Source organism: Pecten maximus, chromosome 16, assembly GCF_902652985.1.
Source record: "Pecten maximus chromosome 16, xPecMax1.1, whole genome shotgun sequence".
NCBI classification, from domain to species: Eukaryota; Metazoa; Mollusca; class Bivalvia; order Pectinida; family Pectinidae; genus Pecten; species Pecten maximus.
This window is the reverse complement of record NC_047030.1, coordinates 11,944,783-11,967,644: the sequence shown is the minus strand read 5'-3', so window position 1 is coordinate 11,967,644 and position 22,862 is coordinate 11,944,783. Positions and strand designations below refer to the sequence as shown.

Sequence of the window (22,862 nt, the reverse complement as noted above, 5' to 3'; positions counted from 1 at the left end):
ACTACGAAGCTCATGATGCTGTACAAGATGTTATTTCTTTAACAAAGGCTGGTGCATGAGAGTAAATTAGAAATATCTGATGAGAGTTATGCTAATGCCACATTTTCGGTTGATTCAGCAAAAGAGAGTCATGGATATGCAAAGACAGTACGAGTGAACCTACCTTCTTTGAGAGGTTTGGTAGGGAGAAAGATTTTAAGCGAAGCTATGGCTAGGAAAGCTGCAGGCAGTGGACTGAACTATAGTTGTTTGAAATTAGCATACACAAGGAATGGAGTGTATGGTATAAGAAATGTTTTTGGAGAGAAGTGTGGTATGAAAGGGGTAAGAGTGACCAGATCTTCAAAAATTGCTGACACTGTTGGGCGATATTTTTCAGAGCTGCAAGTGTGTGTAAATGAGGTATAAGCAAAACTGACAATGTATGATCAAAGATCAATTCAAAATATTTTGATTTATAGCTCTAGATATATACTGTTAACAAATATGTCTGTCATTCTTTGGTATGCCAATCAACAAGTTTTTAGCTTTGTGTAAGTGTTTGGAAACCTTATAAGTCTAAAAGTGGAAATGATATTATGGCAGAATAATGTGTCAATATATACTTGTTGCAATTTTTCTACAAACTCACTAAGTATTTGGATAAGTTAGCTAAATACAAAGTATACAATCCACACCATTCTTATTTTATTAATGCCTACATTAGATGGCTATCAGTGATATAATGGCAAAATTCTGCTGAATATTTACCAATTGCCATGTATTGAACTTCATATTTTGAGCTTGAAAAAAAACTTTTGAAAGTTTGAAAAGTGGAATTAAACTCAAACTTCATACAGTGCTTATGTGGCAGGATCGATTTTAATATATTGTTAATTGTATTGTCTCCGTAATTGTTTCGTCGTATAGTGATTAGTTCCCGTTTATTCTGTACATCGTCTGAGCGTATATTCTAGTTATTGTGTCATATGTTGTGTCATATAGTCATTGGTCAGTTTAGTCTTTGTCTTACGTCATAGTCATATGTCTTATTTCATTGGTTATTCGATTTCGCGGTATTTCTTATGTTCCGGTCATTGTTTCATTATGTGACTTGTCAGCGAACGGAACATACCGTTTGTGGTGTTGATACAAGCTTAAGAATATCGACGTCATGTAATCGTAAGTCTAGTTTTAACTATTCTTCCACATTCCCACTGATTGCATTTATTAATTATGATCAGTATCAAAAGTAAGATTTATATTACTTTGATGTGAAATAGTTTCATGTATTATATTCATGTAAAACTATACGGTAAGCCGGTAATGATTTCAAGTAATACTATTTGAATCTGTTTAAGTCCTTTATCTCGATAAATGTACATTATAATACTACATAATGATGCCGTTAATTTATTACTAGTCCAAATATCTATTGTCTTGATTTGTAACTTCACAGACTCGCCCGTCCGTCATAATGTAACCAAACACGTTCCTTTTGAAGAACTGTGTGCCATACACAGGTAATCTGTCCTAAATGTATTTTTACTATGTATACAGATAACTGTATATCTGTATAGTATTCAGTATTTATTGTTAATACTGTAATAATACCGTAATATAAAATGTCCGTACTTACCTGGGCATAGTTCATATTGTACTTTATATTGTAAATGATAAGCTAAGAACGCATTGTTCAACGCAATACCTTTATTTTATAGTATAGTGTTATATATATTATGTAGTGTAACGCATATGTTTGTAAACGTTATGATAATCTATCATATTTAATAAGTACTATACTAGTATTGTAACTATAACAAATCTAAATGTAGTTGTCGGTAATACATGTACGTATGTTCAAGGAGACACTTTTTAAACTAAGCCTGGCGAAAAAATAAGCTCAATGACCTATGGTTTTTTGTTCATTTATTGGTACAAGATATCCATATGGGCACAAAAAACACCAATGAAAAAAAGTTAGTTATTATTTCATTACTTTTTAGTATGTTTAGTTAGGGAGTATGTATCTCATTTCACTGTACATCTATTCTGGTATTTTAGGGCCCGTTGTCAAGGAGACACTTTTTAAACTAAGCCTGGCGAAAAAATAAGCTCAATGACCTATGGTTTTTTGTTCATTTATTGATACAAGATATCCATTAAGGTGCAAAAAAAACTGAACGGAGAAAAGTTAGTTATTCCTTCATTATTTCCTTTCATGTTTAACTTGATACCTTATTTTGCTGTATATTTATACTCATATTTAGAAGAGTTGTTGTCACGGAAACAGTAGTTTGATCGAGACTAGAATAAACATTACATCTTTAATATATTGTTTTTTGTTCATAAACTTACATAAGACATACATATGGATACAAAAATGTATCAACCAGAAAAATTAAAGTATCATTCCATTCATTTTTCTTCGTCTTTAATGACCGACTGGTTATCCCAGTATGCTAAAATATCTGTGCAATTTTTTGCCAGGGTGGTTGTCAAGGAGACGCTTTTGTTTTTTTCATCATTTATGGACACTAGCCATCCATACGGACCTCCAGCACCTCCAAACCCACCAGGCATCATGCCCCCTTCTGCTGCCTCTGCAATTGCAAATATAATATAAGTGAATTCGTTTTCTGGTGTAATATCTGGATTTGTTAAACTTGTTTTAGTAGATTTGTGATGTAGAATTAGTAAATACTGTTATTTTTCAAAGGATATTTTGTCGATTTCACCATGACGTGATAACATATATGTATCCACTGACTACAAGACATTGTTGTAATGTGCCCTATTACTCTAAACAATCAACTACGCATCAAAATATACTGTTTCACTTCATCAGAAGCGAGACTTAGTAATTATTTATAGCTTTATACTTAGTTTGAGCTATATCTATTTAATAATCTAACAATGGTTTTAAATACCTATATTCTGGATTAGGAAGTAAGCTTAAAACATAATTGTATCTAAGGTTCATATACATATAATATATTTGAACTTGGAATACAGTGTTGTATTATAGATTGAAAAATGAAAAAAACTAAACAAACTTTAAAATTTGAATTACATATTGCATGACACAATGAGTTGGTTATTGTTTACGTTATCCTACATGCATATTGCTGATATAAGTTCACTTATACTTCGGTATATACGTCCATTCACACTATCATTATGATATATGTTAAATTGATATATTGACTATATTGTACTACCCATTTGGAATATTCGTACATATATATTTTTTACATGCATTGCTAGTATTACAAGACATTGACATAGACTCTTGACTGTAATAAAACTACAGTAATAATCTCGATAATGTCCCATTCAACATAAATAGAAATCTAGTTGTATATATGATTTGTAAAATTCTATGTCTAATGTCAAATTGTAATGATTTTTATTTATGGTGAAAACTAGTTTTATTTACATATTTTGAGACCATGTCTAACTTATGGAGAGCGAATTATTTGAATTCCTTTAGCAATGACTATGATTCGCCGCATTAAAATACACAACAAACTGACACTTGACAATTTTTGCTATTTTGCAACTTCGCTTTGGATGTTTTCTATTATATATGTTTCGAAAAAAAAATTGCATACTATCCCAAAGTACATTAGAACCTCACAATATCTTTATAGTTTGATATTAAACAGTTTAGATCGATTTTCTAACCAAGGGCCATGCCCTTGCTAGTTTTATAATTCGCATCTATAGAATCATAATTTATGATATATTTTTTTCAACATATTAAGAACAATCGAGACCTGGTTCATCATGTTTAGAAATGGACAGTAACGAGACTATAAAAACACACAGAAATGTTTAATTTTTTGATAAATCATCTTCATTGCTAGAAATGAATAAATAAATCCATATTTTAGGTATACCAATGTACATTATTTTGTCGGTATTATGACTTCGTTTGATGTATTTCGAGTTAGAATTACGGTGTCGTTTACGTGTCAGTAATTCTTTGTTTTATTATACATTGTTACGACAACTACGAGTTAATGTAATATGTTATATAGGAGATCTAAATATATAGATTCATGTTAAAATACATGTAAGTCCCATAGTTTAGTCATGTTTTTTTCAAAACAAAAACAAAAATCAAGTATGCAGATAATATCCACAAAGCTGCCTTGTTAACTGAAAAGCATAGGGAACATAGCTAAGTGTGCCTCAGTACGGCAATGCTCCAGTCCTGAAAAGGTAGTATAGCAATGGGAAAAAGAGCATCACATATGATGAAAACGTTATCATTACTTAATGACGGTAGCTGATCAACACATCACTACTTTAAATAGATACGACAAATTCTGAAGCTGGTACACAGATAAGGTAATTTATATTGAGTGTTTATTCATAATGATAGATAATGAAATGTCCATGTTATTCCGCAAGTTATGTATTCAGAGATGATACTTGTATTCATTAATTTAGTTAATAGGTGTTACGTCCGCTGTCACGGCCTTTCTGTCTTTTCAGCGGACGAGAGATGATAATTTACATTTATGTACTTTATATACATAGTTCGACCACATAGTACAACGTTTACCACAGACAACACCCTCTTTTCTGACTTCGAATACAAGATGGAAGATGAAGATGCATAAATTTCAGAGCCTGTAAAAACCAGGACATATGTCATAACCTTTCATTTACTGTATAAAATGAAACATTCTTTGTGTATTCATTTTCGTTGTTTTCGTGGTTGGCATGAAATATAAATACAAAAAATATTGCTTTATTTGAAAACACCAAAGCGCGAAAAAAGGTACACACGAACATTTCATGTCATACAGTAATGATATGAACAGCAATAGGTTATCCAAAGCAAATGTTGAAAAGCAATAAAAAACAAGATCGCAGAAAGAAGAAGCAGAAGATGGAAAGTGTAAGAACCAGCACAAACAAACCATGAAAGTCTTCTGTAAATGCAATCAACTTGTCCGTGTAAATCGTATTAAATAGAGTTTAAATGGAAACAATATCATATACTGCCATCATTAAAAAAAACTTTGCAATGTCTTGAAGATATTTTTTCTATCAGTGACAATGTTACCATAACTTTTTTTTATGAAAATAGCCCACCTCAATAAAGTTTCACGTAGGGAAAGAACGCTTTCTTAAATATGTAACATAACATTACACTCTATACAAAAACATATGTTATTCTGTGAAAATATATGCTCTTAATTTAATATTGCAAAATGTTGCATTTTGATGATTTGTAGATCATCAATAACTCTAACGACTATTGATAAACTATTAAAATGGACATAAGTTGATTGTATTCAAGGAAAACAAAAGTGGTACAGGCCTGTAGAAATGAGAAATGATATGATTTAACACGTGTTTTAACACAATACGTAACAAACAACATCCATATCTGTAACACAAAATGAAAAAATGTATAGCATGTTCATAGCACAAAGCCGAGCAACCAATATATAGAATAGCAGTCATGCTCATAGCAAAGAGCCGAGCAACCAATATGTATAGAATAGCAGCCATGTTCAAGCAACCAATATATAGTGTATTGATAAGCATATGTTTATAAAGATAACCATGCTTTTTGTTTTAGTTCCGAAGCGACAGCCTTTAACGAGATATTTTAAAGTCCTTCACAAAATTAAATTACATACGTTTAAGCATTACAATTACTTTTTTATAATGCATGACGATAGTTAGTCATGTTCCAAACATATTTAAAATGCAAATTTCTTCATGTTCCAATTAAACGTTAATTGACTTTTCCCCTTTTTTTCAATTTTGCAAGATAAATAAGATTAAACAGACTATCGATTCGAAAAATTAATGATAATTGAATACACAGTTATAAATAATTATAAACACTTTCTCCCAAGTACCTCCAAATTCTGGTCTTTCTGTAAATAACAAATATAACAATTATCAAAGACATGATTTGAGATTTCATAAGTTTGTGTCTCTTTTACCATTCGCTACTGTAAGCACATATATAATGGACTTTAAAAGACAATGTGGCAAGCAAGAGGAGACAATGGACATTTGTGCCAGAAACTAAAATGATACTAGATTTAAGACTAGATAGCAATCAAATATCCACACAACAGCTAATATTTCTTTGGAATTCAAATAAGAAATGATAATATCTGCTAGAAGTTGTTACCTCCCTTCCATCAGTAACTGTTTATCATTACAAATGTTACATCTATATATCAACCGGTCTATGTACATATTTATATCACTCTTTGCTTCAATCTGTTCTAGTAACACAAATTTCAATTATTTTTATTATACCTGGATAGGCTTGATAAAGGCTTAACCTGCTATCTTATTCAATTGAATGTTTTTTGTACAATAGCATTTGTTGAAAGGAAATGTAATGCAATGTGGTGATTAGCAATTTTTGTTTTGTTTTCTCTTGAATTATGACATCTTTTCGGAAGTTCAAACTTTTATCTTAATTTGAAACTAGAATTGAAAGATATTCGACTGATACAACCTCGGTAAACGAATTAATAAAGTAATTAAATATCTCAAGGATGATTCCTTCTTTTATCTTTCTTTTTTCTTGATAATTTCAATAAGAAAAAAAAATTGAAATCACATCTTACATGTAGCTTTTAATTTTCTGAAAACTTTTAAGTGTTATATAACTGTGCATTGTATTGACGAAGATTGGAAGTGTTACAGAACCACGAAATCGGAGGGGTAATGAAAATGAATATCCTTAGTATTCGAGGTACCCGTGTCAATTTCATATGGAATTTTACTGGAGGAACTGAATCTCACTTTGAGATAAGCATAATCTTCGAGTTATCAGTGTTAGAGATAACGAGGTTTTTTGTACACCGTTATGTTAGTATACCTTGTCCGTTTTATGATAAGGAAATATAGGCTAGGGGAGTGGCATTTCCGAACGAATGTTCTTGTTAATAAAATATGAAAGATTACATTAGAAAGTGTAATATGAGGTTCAGACTGGTATAAATCACGGTGGATGACAGGACGTTACAGGGTTATGTGTGAAGTGTGCAGTATATGTCCCATACAGTCAAACTCTGTCAAAATGTTATAGCAATTGGGAATTCGGTCAAACTACAAAGCTTATGTTATAGCTAAAACACTAGCTTAATGTTATGTCTATATACCAAGATATAGCAGAACTATGAAAGCTGTATGTTGTAGCTATATTTCATTGTAAGACCGTATAGATTAATGTTATCTCTATTATACAGTGTATATATATACATGTACCAAGATATAGTAGAACTATGAAAGTTTTATGTTATAGCTATATATCAGTTTACAACAGAACCTTGTGAGACCGTATAGCGTAATGTTATCTATATTATATCTATATACCTAACTATAGCAGAACTGTGTCAAACTGGAAAGCTATATTGCAGGATAGAGTGGAAACTGGTGAGACTGTTTAGCGTAATGTTATAACTATAAACGTAATCACTGTACAAGTTATCAAATATACCAGCTAAGTAGAGATATATAATTCAACAAGCTTTGTAAAGCGTCATATCATTGCACTAAGGTACAGGGTACTGGAAACAAGCTCTGCCAATCGTCAATGGCCAATGGCTATGGGTAATATCTAATGCGAATGGTTGAGGAATGCAGATTGGTAAATCAATCATTTTTGTCTTCACACATCTATATCATCATAGTAACGTTTATATATTTAAAGCAACACACGTGTTTAAATTCCGTCAAATGTGCATGCAGCTATGTGAGGGTAGTCTCGCTCGGCAGGTAAAACCAAAGGTATGAGGGACGGATTAGGATTTTCAGTAGACAAGGTGTAACTATGGTGCTTGGCATGTCCATTGTGAGACGGAGACATTCCTTATAGTGACGGATTTTATGATTTATTGCCATTTAGACCTGCCACACTTCGACTATATATGTATGACACATAGCCGGGAGCAACCTGTGTCCAGTTTGATTTGCTAACGAAATGCAAAGCGTCCAGTTGACGACGAATACGTATCAACTTGGTCCTATCGGGGAGGTAAAAGACTTACAGGGCCGGCCAACACAAGATATGTTAAGTATTAAGCATAATAAATCTTAGCGTAAAAATTGCTTTCAATGAATACAATTTTTCGGTTAAAAATAGGAATGTGTGATATGTAGAATCTATTTACTTTATCATTTGTCAGTGTAGGCCTCAATATGTGTTGTACGTCACATGATTTCCAGCTAATTACTAATTACCATTTATCCTATCAGTTTATCTAGATCACGCATTAATATGTTTTGTAATAGAATATATAATCAATTTAATTTTATAACATGTATAATTAAATATTTACTGTTATCTAATAACAAGCGAATAATTAAGATATCATTCAAACGATATATAAGAAAAACCATTTAAAACAAATACAGTTTTTGTCCTGCTAAAGTTAAAGATTATAAAAAAAATATCAACCTATCACATCTGCAGCTAACAGAATTTGGTCCATACCTCGAGCACTGTTTGCGCCAAAATTATAAAATTTAAAATAACAAACAATATAAATGGCTGTAAAATCTTGCCAATTTGTTTCATATACCATTACAAGAAAATTTGTTGACACTAGGGCCATTCAAACAACACAACTATCACATTATTATCGGCCTACATGCTGTTCATACTGAGACAGAATAAGGTATTTTGATATGAATATATACACAATGCATTGTTATTTTATCAATGCATAACGCATTGGATGGATTAATTGATTGATAAATCTGAAACAGAAATTCTCTTCATATTGTGTATAAAAAATTACATGTCAACACTGATGACACAAATGAGATACATATAAAAGTTCAAGGGACGTACGTACAACTAACAGCAGGGTCAGCTTGGACGAACACAGATTTGATGTTTGTCCACACCGTACTTCTGTTTGTGACTACTGTAGCTCTGTAAAAATAAACACAAATACTAATGGTATATCCACATTGTCACTTTTAATATGTTACTGGTTTGAATCATACATTTTTATATAACAGTGTGATCTAGAAATAAAATTCAGTGTTAGGCTACATATTGTCGGAGTAATATTGTATCATAGATAACGCCGAGATCCGACATGATCTCCATGTCATTATTTAAAGAATCTATACAAAGCATTCATATTTCACGCACCTTTAAAAAATGAAGACTCAAATTAGGCAATTCGATTGGTTACAAAACTGACCAATCACTTGGCTGCAGAGGAGTTGCAGTCAAACCAGCTTCTATTATCTTTAGCAATTGCTTCTATTAAAGAAATCGTAAATACATATCCATGACCTTGCAATTGTCCCATCAGCAAGAACACTACGAGATATCAGTACCTTTCAAGAAAAATTGAACTAGATTGAGTAAGATAGATGGAACAAAATGAATGATGCTGCATCTGTTGGTCCTTCAAGGACTCATCGGTGATGTTAAGGACCAAAAGCATTAATGATGAGAGGAGACCAAAACAAAAACAAAACTCTGAATAGGTAAACAGAAATGCCCTTATCTGGTTGAGTGGTGCAAAAGACAAAAGAAATTTTATAACATTGCACTTAAAAAAAATGAAGTACGTGTGTATTTCTCAACCGCGTCACTTTTTGGATGAATTAAAACGTTAGAGCAGATCTCATGGATTTAGTAGAAGAAATGGTTTGTAAAAGCAATATGTCTTAGCTTTGATGATATATATCAACATTCTAAGGCAATACGCATAAAATACTACACTTCGTAGTTTGAAGAGAACGCATCAGCATATGAAAGGAGTGTACAAGACACAAGATATAAGCACTATTTAACGGTTTCGTCCTAAAATCTGACATACTTGTACAAAAGACACACACACTATTGATACCTTTCGAAACAAATTGAAACCTGAAACCGCAAAATAAATATAATAAACAATAAACAATATTGGGCTGCATTAATTTGCTATAGCTAATCATAAATGAGCATATTTGTTTTTAGTTTCGAACTCTTGCATGTCTTTAAGTGCTCTAATCCTTGTTTGATATTTATAATTGAGTTTTGGGCTTTTTTGTTTTGGGTTTTTTTTTGGGGGGGGGGGGGGGGGGGGGGGGGTGTACTTACATAAATTGCATGTGATCGGCTGATGTAAAAACCGGGGCGTACCAGTTCACTGTTATATGCGACTTCCATTTGCTATCTGTATGTGTGGCAGCGTCATTAGGAAAGGAACAAAACATTGTCTTCACGTCAGTAGCTCCGTTAGTGAAAAATATCCCCGTCGGCATATCCATGAGGGAGTCCTCGGCGGCCATTAACATAAACCCCTTGAATGGGGCACCGCCATGAATGGTTACTGAAAAACACAGGGTGTCACACACATGATGATATACGTCAAATATATCTGTATATTGATTTAAGAACATTTGATTTCATTCTATTATTAAAATCAATCAGGACTTGCTTTCAATTACTTTTCTACTTGTTTCTGGTAACTGGTGATAGCTGTTATCTTTTTACTGGAGTTCAAGACTATTATTCAGTGATAACTTTATAAAAACCCCTCCACCATTTTATTTTCGCGGATATCTGTCTACCATACAGTGGATTGTGGTATAAAACGGATATCATGTCACGAAAACCAAGCATTAATTATATGTATTATATATTGATTAAATAATATTTATAGGAAGTTTTCTTGCCGACAACATGATCTCAATGGGATATATTATATAGTCCTATCAATGAGTATGAGCTTCATTAGAAAGTGTTTGAGAATAAAACAATCACCTATCACAGATAAAAAAAAACGACCCTCCCCATACATCTTACAAATAGGTAATGACCTACCAGGAAAAAAAACCTTAACTACAATATTGATCACTCACTAGTGTTTTTTTTTAATTATTATTTCTAATTCAGATTTGTATATATAGCTTGAAGTATGATGGATATCATTTCATTGGCAGGAGGAATTTGTTATTATTTTTGTGGTAGGTGTATGACGCGATTACACAGGGAGGCTATATATATATAAATATATATAGACCGCCATTGCCAATGAAGATGTAAATACTGTCACGGTTGACTGCAGTCTTATCAGTAAACAAACCAAATGGTGTAATGTTGTTGTTGTCGACCCGTTACATTTTTCGTTATTTTCAAGTGTGAAAAAAATCAGGCAGATTGATGCAGGGAAACATAAATGAAAATTATGATATCTTAAATAATTCATGTATACTTCCTTCCTGGCTTGGAACATTTTTCTGTGAAAAACAGATATTTACAGAATTCAGGGTTTGTGGGCGGGGGATGGGAGGGGCAACATTACAAACATTGTCATGCTTATAGCAGTGTTACCAGTAAACAAGTCGATGCCGTCACTGTGATCGATTACCAATCAAACTCAGTATAAATTAACAGATTCCGCATGCTCTACTGAGTGTCGCTACAACCAATAGATTTATATACAGACGTATATTTCTGGTAAGTATTTATAATAGTATATTAGCCCCTACTTCTACTGTTTTTCTATAAATACTAACCAGAAGCAGACGCCTGTGATATATGTATGTGAATGACATCTCCGCTATTAGGTTTTTTATTCATCTGTCCGATTGATCAATAGCAGTCATGACGGATGACGATGTATCGACTGTGCAACGGAAGTAGTCTGTAGGGGCAATCTGATTGGTCGACAGCTCTGTAGTAAACAATACCAACTATAGTTGTCAACCAATCAATAGCCTACTTCCGTACCACAGTCGATGTATCATCTGATCTTCAAGTGTTACACTTTGTTGATATAGTAACAATAAATTTTATTTATTTTACACCAATTGCAAAACAAGTTATATGAACTTATATTGTTGATAAAGTAGGAGTTGGAGTTTATATATGTTTTCAATATATTTTTTGAATACTAACCAGAAGCAGACGCACGTGGCTTCACACTGTAATGTGTACCACATAATCGATCCGTTACCCAGTTATTTCCTTATGTTTGCATGTCTCACTAGTGGCATATACCCTTTTCACTGACTGCGGCAGAAATGGATTAAAAATTCATAATATATGGATAATGACTTTACGTCATCAGTTGAAAATGGTGCAACAAAACGGCTTAGAACGTTTCATTTTGCACTCCACATTTTTATTTTAAAACCTGTTTTCTGTATTGTGTGATAAAATGTATCTTAAATATGTTTTTATTTCATGAGATTTTAAAAAGCTAGTCTAGATGGTTAATTTAAAATCAAACTTCTTTAACTCGTTTTATAAAATTTCATGAAATGAAAATTCATTTAAAATCCAATGAATGTGAAACAAATTAAAGAATTTGTTTTTATGGAATTTCTTCTAAGAATTTGTTAATTGCAGTTAATCTTAGGTTTACTGTTTACTGAATTTTACATAAATCTGATAGTTACCTGACTCTCATTAACCCGGCTTTAAAACATTAACCCGGCTTTTAATCATTAACCCGGCTTTTAATCATTAACCCGGCTTTAAAACATTAACTCGGCTTTCACAAATTAACCCGGCTTTAACATATTAACCCGGTTTTAAAACATTAACCGGGCTTTCATACATTAACCCGGCTTTCATACATTAACTCGGCTTTAAAACATTAACCCGGCTTTAAAACATTAACCCGGCTTTCACACGTTAACCCGGCTTTCATACATTAACCCGGCTTTAAAACATTAACCCGGCTTTAAAACATTAACCCGGCTTTAACATATTAACCCGGCTTTTAAAACAATAACCCGGCTTTAAAACATTAACCCGGCTTTAAAACATTAACCCGGCTTTCACACGTTAACCCGGCTTTCACACATTAGCTCGGCTTTCACACATTGACCCGGCTTTCACACATTGACCCGGCTTTCACACATTGGCCTGGCTTTCACACATTGACCCGCGTTTCACACGTTAACCCGGCTTTCACACATTGACCTGGCTTTCACACATTGACCCGGCTTTCACACATTGACCCGGCTTTCACACATTGACCCGGCTTTCACACATTGACCCGGCTTTCACACAATGGCCTGGCTTTCACACACAGATGAAAAAGATTTTCTCAATATAAATTGTCACGAACAATTCACTCAGAAGGACTCTGTTACCTTACATTTGAAGTCACAAACACTGTTATATGAATGCGTGTGTAATGACTTATTTGCATGACCAGTATTAAGAACCATCAGAGGATAATTTGTATGTATCGCATTATTTTAAAGGAATCTTTTTCGTGGAATCATATTTGTTAGCGTCTGAATCACATTACAGCAGTTAAATGATCAGCATAATTCAATGGCGTTATACTCCGAAATATGAATTGCCCTTGCTATTTCATTTCACATTGGCAATTATTTCTGTTCGACAAATTCAAAATATTGCAAAAGCCTTTTTTCTTTTATTTGCTGTTGTTGTTTGGGGGGGGGGGGGGGGGGGGGGGGGGGTAGAATTATAGCAATGTTTCATATGTACAACGAAAAGATTTACAGACATCCGACCTGTTACCTAATCATGTACTAACCATCTTTTAATGTTCCAATTATGAACATTTTAGATAAACACAGGGGAAATAAAAATACCATTTGTGTTTTCTTCTGAATTACTATTAGTATCAAAAGTGAAGTCAGAAAGGGCGTACATTTTACTATCAAAAACGTTCATTTTAACAGCATTTAAGATATGTATTATAGTATAGAACCCAGACAATATATCATATATTAGCTGGAATTTGTCTAGCTTTCAGAATCGTGCATCCGTTTCTAGTCAATGATGCTGAAGGCATTTATTGATCAGAGGATTGTACAAACGACACGAAAGAAATTAGTACCTTACAAAACAAATGGAGATTAGGATTAAAAGAGACAAAATAAATCAAATTTCATCATACAGCTGTTTTCCTCTAGGACTCGTTAGGGATGAGCAGAGCCTAAAGAGACCAAAACTCGATACAGTTCAAAAGAAATGTGAGAATCTTGATGAGAGCCCATATTTCAATAAATTCCATCATGTTCGTTAAATTAAGACGTGACAAGCTACATACAATACATTTCTCCAGCAGTATCTACCACCCGCAATCAATAAAGATGATGTTCTAGTAATTCTAGGCATACGTGTCTCCTTTATATCACAAAAATAAAAAAGATTAATATAAGCAAGTATATGCACTTAACAGCCAAAACAACATTGTAAAAGATAACACATTGTCTGTACAAAGGCACATACATACATTAATAGCACCTAAACAATGAACTATTCCATCATTAATGACGGCCATGTTCTGTCCAACCTGTAAATACTGAATTCTTACACTAATAACATATACAAGGTGTTCACAACACACGAGGAAATAATCGTTATCCCTACCAAGTATATATATTACACACATATTTGCATGCTTTCTGGCACACTTTTGAAATGATGAAGAGCTGTTTTTGTCGTGTTAAGGTATATCTTATTTCGTCAGACACTAGCGCATTCTCCGTTTTTCATTACTAATGATGTACATGTATCATAATTATGAATATGTCCTGGTTGTATTTTTTGTATGATGTATGTAACCATTTATGTTGAGTGTGGTTATAATTGCATAAGTAGTCTGGTTGAGAATGCATGTAAGACAGTATATTAACTATGTGAAGAAATAAGTTTAGATATTTATTTTATCATAAGATTATACAAAAGACAGAAAAAATAATTGCACCATGTCATTCATATTAGATACAGTACAATCTAATTAAAATTAGATCTTCATGTAACGTAGTGAGAATGACCATCTAAAGTTTAATTAGATTGGATACAGTAAAGACGAAATAAAGATGAAATAAATGTTTGTCCTTCTAGGTCTCGTCAGTGATGTCAGGAATAACATACAGCTGTTTGTCCTAGGTCTCGTCAGTGATGCCAGGGACAACATACAGCTGTTTGTCCTAGGACTCGTCAGTGATGTCAGGAATAACATACAGCTGTTTGTCCTAGGTCTCGTCAGTGATGCCAGGGACAACATTCAGCTGTTTGTCCTAGGTCTCGTCAGTGATGCCAGGGACAACATTCAGCTGTTTGTCCTAGGTCTCGTCAGTGATGTCAGGAATAACATACAGCTGTTTGTCCTAGGACTCGTCAGTGATGCCAGGGACAACATTCAGCTGTTTGTCCTAGGTCTCGTCAGTGATGTCAGGAATAACATACAGCTGTTTGTCCTAGGACTCGTCAGTGATGCCAGGGACAACATTCAGCTGTTTGTCCTAGGTCTCGTCAGTGATGCCAGGGACAACATTCAGCTGTTTGTCCTAGGTCTCGTCAGTGATGTCAGGAATAACATACAGCTGTTTGTCCTAGGTCTCGTCAGTGATGTCAGGGACAACATTCAGCTGTTTGTCCTAGGACAAGTCAGTGATGTCAGGGACAACATACAGCTGTTTGTCCTTCTACGACTCCTTAATGATGCTAAGTGTCTAAACGTTATGATACCCTATGTTAACTATTGGTTAAGTAAGGTGTTATATTAACAAATAATCGTGAGGGCGCTAAGTGAAATAAGTTCCCTGTTATTCCATGAGTGTATCACTGTGTATTGTTTTTATATCTAATTGTGTTTATTTCATATGGTTGTTCCATACCCAATATGTACGAAAATAATGCTATTTTTATATACATAAATAAAAACGGTCAGCATTTCAAAACTGTTTTACGAATATGGATATACATTGTAGTCTAACGTCAGACATCTTTTAATGACAATAAGGGATAAAAATGCTTTCTTCCTACGTTCCTAAGAGTACGAACAACGGAAAGCAATACAACTCCTAGATGTTCAACACGCCGATAACATCATAAATGGTGCTGTAACCTGATACATCTAACCTCAACATCCGGGACCCGTCATGTTGTTTCTCGTCAAATTCATAACACAATGAATGCAACAAAGGAAGTCTTTAATCATTGTAGGCATGTCCGAATTTAGGTCAAGTAAAATATGACGTATATAGTCAACAAAACTTACATTAAAGAGGAAGCTAAATTTATTACACGTTACTATGACGACCGTAAATCACTATATATACAATATGTACGTTGTTTCATACGTCTGGGGAAACCGCACAAGTTGACCTGATGGTAACACTGACATTGTTGCTGTAATTCATTTTGACTTAATCTATAAGAAATACCTGTTTTAAAAGATTGTACAAAAGTCCCAGAAATGACTATCACCTTTAAGCTATGAATTTACTGAACTAATAATGTATTACAAAATAGTCATAACTACATAATAGGATTAGTTAGTCCTCCTCCGACTTCTGAAAGTATCAAAATCGTGGAAAATTATGTCCTAATAAAGTAAGTGGCATAATATAGAAGGCAATTTACGCTGATCCAATAACTTAATCAATTTGAATTTGATAAATTGTCTATTCGAAAATTTAACATAAACTATTCTAAACCCACAAAGACTACCGTAGGGACTGCCTGTTAATGCTGTTTACCTAATAATTTCATATTGTGTGGACTCTATGGAGAATCATGAAATAAAAGTATAAACCGTGTACACATTTACAAATAATCTCAACATGAAACGTTTGATGTAGGCCATTGCGGTATGCCGATTCACGGGCAGTCTATCAAATGGTGGGTGATTATTTATGTATGTATCTGTTTGATATAATCCTTGAGAAAAAAACACTTTAATTATATTATTTACCGTGTCAAGCAGTGAACATCAAGTTTTATTTAATGACTTTGGTATATCAAACCCAGACGAGTGAATCCATTGCCGCCATCAAAAGAGAAACAGCTTAACAAAAACGGCCATATGTGAGGCTCTAAACCAATGTGAAGATATTAATTGTGTATGGTACACAACTGATGACACAAAGTGTTTTTACAATAAATCAAAAGCAAAAACAAAAACAAAACAAAAATTTAAGTGAAAGGATTCCTAGCAATTCTTCAAAAATGTGAACACATTGTTTTCTGCTGTATATTCAATTGCAATTGTTTGATGATATGTCACATTGTATTGTATTTAAGAATTGAAAATCAGAAGACCTACATGATATTGTTCGTTAGTTATCTTGCTATATCACGCTATGCATTCCCGTAAATAGGCCGCTATATAACCGTATTACATGGCTATCGAATTGGAAATGAACATTTAATGACCAGATATACAGTTACTGGTAGGGTCAACGTCAGGACAGGTACGAATTTTACAGGTAAGTCAAAGATGACGAATACCATGTGACATATACTAATGACTTACCGATGTCCCTGTCATGTCCAATCACTTTGTTGTATGTAATAGCACGAGTCAATACAATTTACAATATCACGAGGACAAATTACTTACCTACGTCTTTGATTGTTATACATAGTGTATTACAATTACTCTTTTCGGGAGATAATTGACATTTGGAATATCATACGGAAAAGGAAATATCTATGAAAGTATTTCACGAAATACACAAGTGTCAGCAATTTTAGATGTGATTTTAAGGGTATAATTCAAAAATATGCATAGCAGTTCCCGAATAATGAAACTGCATCATCATTCTAAGGAGGGGAGATGGGTCTAGCTTAATTGTAGATATACATTTTAGGAGATCATTAAAATTCTATCTTATCCTTTTCGAAAAATCATGAATATTTGATCAAACCGGTATTACAATAACATGAACTACGTATGAATCTCCTGAACCAAGGTCACTATTCATAAATATTCAGCGTATTAACCTAATAATGTTTGAGCGCAAAAACGAGAAATCCTAATTATTCTGGCATGAATGTAGACCAAGAGAAAATTCTAAATACTGAATGCTCTTCCTATTGGCCTCATTATCTCACGAAACCATTTTCGTTCTAGTTCTGTCTATTGGCCTCACTCACTGCAGAAACTACTGACGATTTTCGTTCTAGTTCTGTCTATTGGCCTCACTCACTGCAGAAACTACTGACGATTTTCGTTCTAGTTCTGTCTATGGGCTCAGTCTGTATTGGCTCACTCACTGCAGAAACTACTGACGATTTTCGTTCTAGTTCTGTCTATTGGCCTCACTCACTGCAGAAACTACTGACGATTTTCGTTCTAGTTCTGTCTATTGGCCTCACTCACTGCAGAAACTACTGACGATTTTCGTTCTAGTTCTGTCTACTGGCCTCACTCACTGCAGAAACTACTGACGATTTTCGTTCTAGTTCTGTCTATTGGCCTCACTCACTGCAGAAACTACTGACGATTTTCGTTCTAGTTCTGTCTATTGGCCTCACTCACTGCAGAAACTACTAACGATTTTCGTTCTAGTTCTGTCTACTGGCCTCACTCACTGCAGAAACTACTAACGATTTTCGTTCTAGTTCTGTCTATTGGCCTCACTCACTGCAGAAACTACTGACGATGTTCGTTCTAGTTCTGTCTATTGGCCTCACTCACTGCAGAAACTACTGACGATTTTCGTTCTAGTTCTGTCTATTGGCCTCACTCACTGCAGAAACTACTGACGATGTTTGTTCTAGTTCTGTCTATTGGCCTCACTCACTGCAGAAACTACTGACGATTTTCGTTCTAGTTCTGTCTATTGGCCTCACTCACTGCAGAAACTACTGACGATTTTCGTTCTAGTTCTGCCTATTGGCCTCACTCATTGCAGAAACTATTGTCGATTTTCGTACATTGCTACCTATTGGCTACATTTTCTCCTATCAACCATTTCTTATATATTTTCCCCTTGTTTCGTCAATTTTCAATTAATTGAACGGGAATTTTTTTTCTTTTCATTTCTTTTCTTAAGAATAACGTGACCATTGTATATAAAGATGACCCTGATATCATGTTTAGAACAATTAAAACATTTTTAAAAGGTAGGTGAATGCAATTATTGTAAGAATAACCTTTTAATAGCAGAAAAACTCTGATAGCATGTAAAAACAATTAAACTATCTCTAACAGGAAATAGGAATGTAAATGCAATTGTCCCTCAACTTTAGAGTCACCAGGCATCACGGATACAGCCTGATGGATGTATTGATGTTGGGTAATGACACAGAGAGTGACCTATAACCCCTAACTATAGGCAGGTCACGTATTGTGTCTACTGCTGTCATGTCCTTACTGCATTGTCTAAATATAGTAACACCAGTACACGCCCGTCGTTGTACTGAGTCATGTGTGTGTACACTCTATAATTAATAAGTGGCATTTACTACTATACATCTAATAAACATAAGTGGGTTTCTTTGATTTTAATTATTAATTAGAGTTACCAGGCTATCACTAATGTCAACTCACTTGTATAATATATATATATATATATATATATATATATATATATCTTCAGTATTCCATCTGTTCCGACCTTGTTTATTACGTCACGCTATAGTTAACGTCATCACAATTGATGACGTCATACATATCTAAGCAACGTACAAATAAACAAAAGTTCAGTCCGCCTGAAGAAGCCTGAGAGGGCAGACAGGCCTTGCGGCAAAGTCTGTTTTTTGTTATTTTTTATATATATTTGTATATCTTATCATTTGTCTACTTAAGCATTAATATTACAAGGTGTTTATTGAATAAACAGAACTTGGACAAAAGTATCCGTACGCGTACGGGCATTCATTTTCAATGATTTTTCGATACACTAGTAGAAATTTACAAGCTCTTTCATAAGAAAGGTAGATAGTGTACATGTAAGTGATACTATCTATATGTCCAGTAGTGGCTAAGGGAATGCATACATCACGGAGGTGTTCAGGCAGTACATTCTGTTTTTGTCACGTGACATATACCTGTGAATGATAACGAACATGTCTACCATAAATGTCCTAACATCTATACAAGTGTATGTAACAGTAATACGACATATGTAAACATACTCTGGCCATTACTTAGCCTCTCCTCTCACTAGATTGTGCTGTTTTCTTCGACATATGAATTAAACAAATCCCTCAATTATATCATCCTCTCGTTCTGTGTAAAGGGTTTTTTCTGCTATCTTCGACGTGTGACCTCTGCCTCCTTCGATATGTGACTTCAAACAAATCACTCCATTATCTCATCCTCTCGTCCTCTCGTATTTAATGCTTACTTTTTCTGCTTCCTTCGACATTTGAATTTAAACAAATCACTCCATTATCTCATCATTTTATGCAATGGAAACTTTCTCCGTCTACTTCGACATGCGATTTAAAACAAATCACTTCATTATCGCATTCTTTCATACAATGGTAACTTTCTCTGCTCCCTTTCGTAATGTAATATAAAACAAATCACTCCCTTCTCTCATCCTCTCATACAATCATAATTTTCTCTGTCCCCTTACGACATGTGCTTTAAAAGAAATCACTCCATTGTCTCATCCTTTTATACGATGATACAACAAACAGTTTGTCGACATGTGCTTTTATAAAGACACCCTTAGCCTCTCATCCTGTACTTGACAAATGATTTCACATGGCTACCGTGCCTTGTTCAGATAATGTTAAGATTTTCAGATAAACAACCAATTATCTTTTTTGAGAATTAATGGCTAAGTAGCCAAACATTTGCAAAAGTGAGACATTTTCGAGAGTCTTGGAGTTGGGAATTTTGTACATGTACAGCAATAGAATGTGGTATTGAAAAACTGCTTACCTCCTTGTATAGCTGATACATATGAATAGTTTAATACATATTTTACAGACTTTACCTCTACTCTCAAGCACTACACGGAACGAATTTTGAAGTTTTTTAAGCATGCCCTCTATTTTGGTATACTTTGCACAATGCTAAACTCCTTTCCTTTTGCTCACCTCTCTTTCTCCCTGCCTTATACGTATTGCATTTAACGCTCTCTAACGCATCATTTCTTAACTTCTAGCCTCTGCCTTCTTATAAAATTCCATATACTCTATAAGGTAAGACGAAACAGCGGTATAATGAAGTTAAATTCAAATGTTGACTTATTTTAACTAGAAGTTTGTATTGTTGTTGATATCTAATATCATGTATTTTGTAAAATCCTTTGAAACAAACATCTGTAACAGATCCAATATCGTCTCGTACCTGTTAAGTTCTCTGGTTAAGCATACTGAAGTCCTAAACTCTACTGTCATACATGTGAATGTTTATGGGTAATTAACTGTCGTTGGATAATTTCTACCATACTTTGATCCTCAGAATGTGTATGATAAATGACACACTCTGGACACATTTAATACTGATATACTCTAAAATGTGTAAAATAAACGTAATGTATGCATATGTATGCATGTATTCATGTTCTTCTTCTTTGGGTTGAGGGATGGGGGGGGGGGGGGGGGGGGGGGGGGGGGTGGAAGATGGGGTCCATCATTACTGATGAAATACCCTCTGGGGTCATAACGTGGAGGCGTGAAAAAAGGGGTTATTAACAGAATGTTTTTGTTTTATTTTATTATTATCATTTTTGTGCATGGTATGGTATAGATCTGATTAATTCAATCAATCAATTGGTTTCCTGTTATCTAACAAAATGATCACACCTCTTAGACAAAATTAGAAGAAAAAATAATCGTTCATTTCACACTATGTGCAATTTGTCGGCATGAAGCTTGTCACATGCCATATCTAGTGTATGTAAGTATTTGTAACTTGTATGTATTTGTTATTGTGTGTCGTCGGTAAATGAGCGCGAATATCTAGTATGTTTACAAGTATGGTTTTGCTTATATGTAGTGTGGAATATATAATGTTTAAATAGTTTACTACATAAAATATAACTGTAAAGTAAATTGTAATTACTATATTGTTGTAGCTTGATGGGCCTACACCGTAATTGAGACCATGAACACTACCCACCTATTGTATGGAGGCCTAGAGCCGAGGGCCGAATAGCTGTACTGATTTATGTACTCCGAGATCCTACTCGTCCTATGAACTTTATGCCTGTTGTGTACCTTCCCTGTTTTGGAAGGATGGACCGACATAACCTGCGTGGTATGTCTGAGCGGTGATACACATCGCGGCAGAGATGTGACATTGTTATTGATGACGTCACAGTTGTTGAGATATTCAACGTCTTGGGATCATCATTACAGACGTAGAGATTCTGTTCTACTATAACGTTGATTCCCTGTTGTGGATGCTGACCATGTTCAGTACATGTATATTGAGCACTGCGTGTGTGACTTTGTTCTGCTATATAAGACGGCACTGATGAGATCCTGAGGGACCTATGACGGAGACATTGTTGTTCATGTTCATCTGGAGCTTAGCAACCTAACTGTGTGGACTCGGTGTTCAACTGTGGTGGCCTTTGAGAGACTTGTAGGGAATAGGGTGTCTATGTTTATGTGTTTTTGCGTATGTGTCTATGAATGTATCAGAGTGTGTTGTATGTAAGATTGTGTGATGAGCGTGTTTATAAATAAATGTTAATATACATGCTTGTACAAATTGTAAATAAATCTTGTATATATTGTAGTCTGTCTTCTCGTGCAAATATCAGCAATCACGCTCAGTTTACGTTACAAAGCTTACTTGATTACAACTTGTGGGATTCATTTAACCTAACGACTTATTCAACAGAAATAATCACTTAATTATTTTCTAGAACCCAGTAAATTAAAAAGGCAGGAGGCGTGAGGTGTCACCAATACACGGAAATGGGATTGAAGTTATAAAAATATAGCAATTACGGTCAGACTTATATGTCAAAAAATAAAACATCTCACCTAAAACTTCACGAAACATTGCAATGCTTCAGAGTAAGTTATATAATTATGTACGTACACAAGAAATAATTGGATTCTATTTATAGCATATGATATAGTAAATACAATTTACACGCATCTTATCAACTGGAAAGTTATAATGACGATGGGGACAATCTGTTAAAATGTTCGTGGTATCCGCCTCTTTGTCAAGCTAGCA

At 34.1% G+C, this 22,862-nt stretch overlaps 1 protein-coding gene and 1 long non-coding RNA gene across 7 annotated transcripts in view; one reads left to right on the top strand and one right to left on the bottom strand.

Annotated features, from left to right (window-relative positions):
* The first annotated feature begins 87 nt into the window (after positions 1-87).
* Positions 88-22,412, top strand: LOC117344497. Its single transcript, XR_004536199.1, has 2 exons — positions 88-1,161; positions 21,745-22,412. It is a non-coding gene; the product is annotated as an uncharacterized LOC117344497 (long non-coding RNA).
* LOC117344496 (ferric-chelate reductase 1-like) overlaps positions 1,675-22,862 on the bottom strand; it is a 29,619-nt gene continuing 8,431 nt past the window's right edge. For 2 of the 6 annotated variants that reach the window (XM_033907254.1, XM_033907253.1), the window contains exons 3-6: positions 10,082-10,313; positions 8,828-8,911; positions 5,854-5,885; positions 1,675-2,582 (exon numbers count right to left, since the gene is read on the bottom strand). In XM_033907254.1, coding sequence (XP_033763145.1) covers positions 2,398-2,582; positions 5,854-5,885; positions 8,828-8,911; positions 10,082-10,313 — 533 coding nt within the window. In that variant the 3' untranslated portion in view covers positions 1,675-2,397. The remainder of the gene's footprint in view (positions 2,583-5,853; positions 5,886-8,827; positions 8,912-10,081; positions 10,314-22,862) is intronic. The other 4 variants (XM_033907255.1, XM_033907256.1, XM_033907257.1 and 1 more) reach the window with 4 other exon arrangements.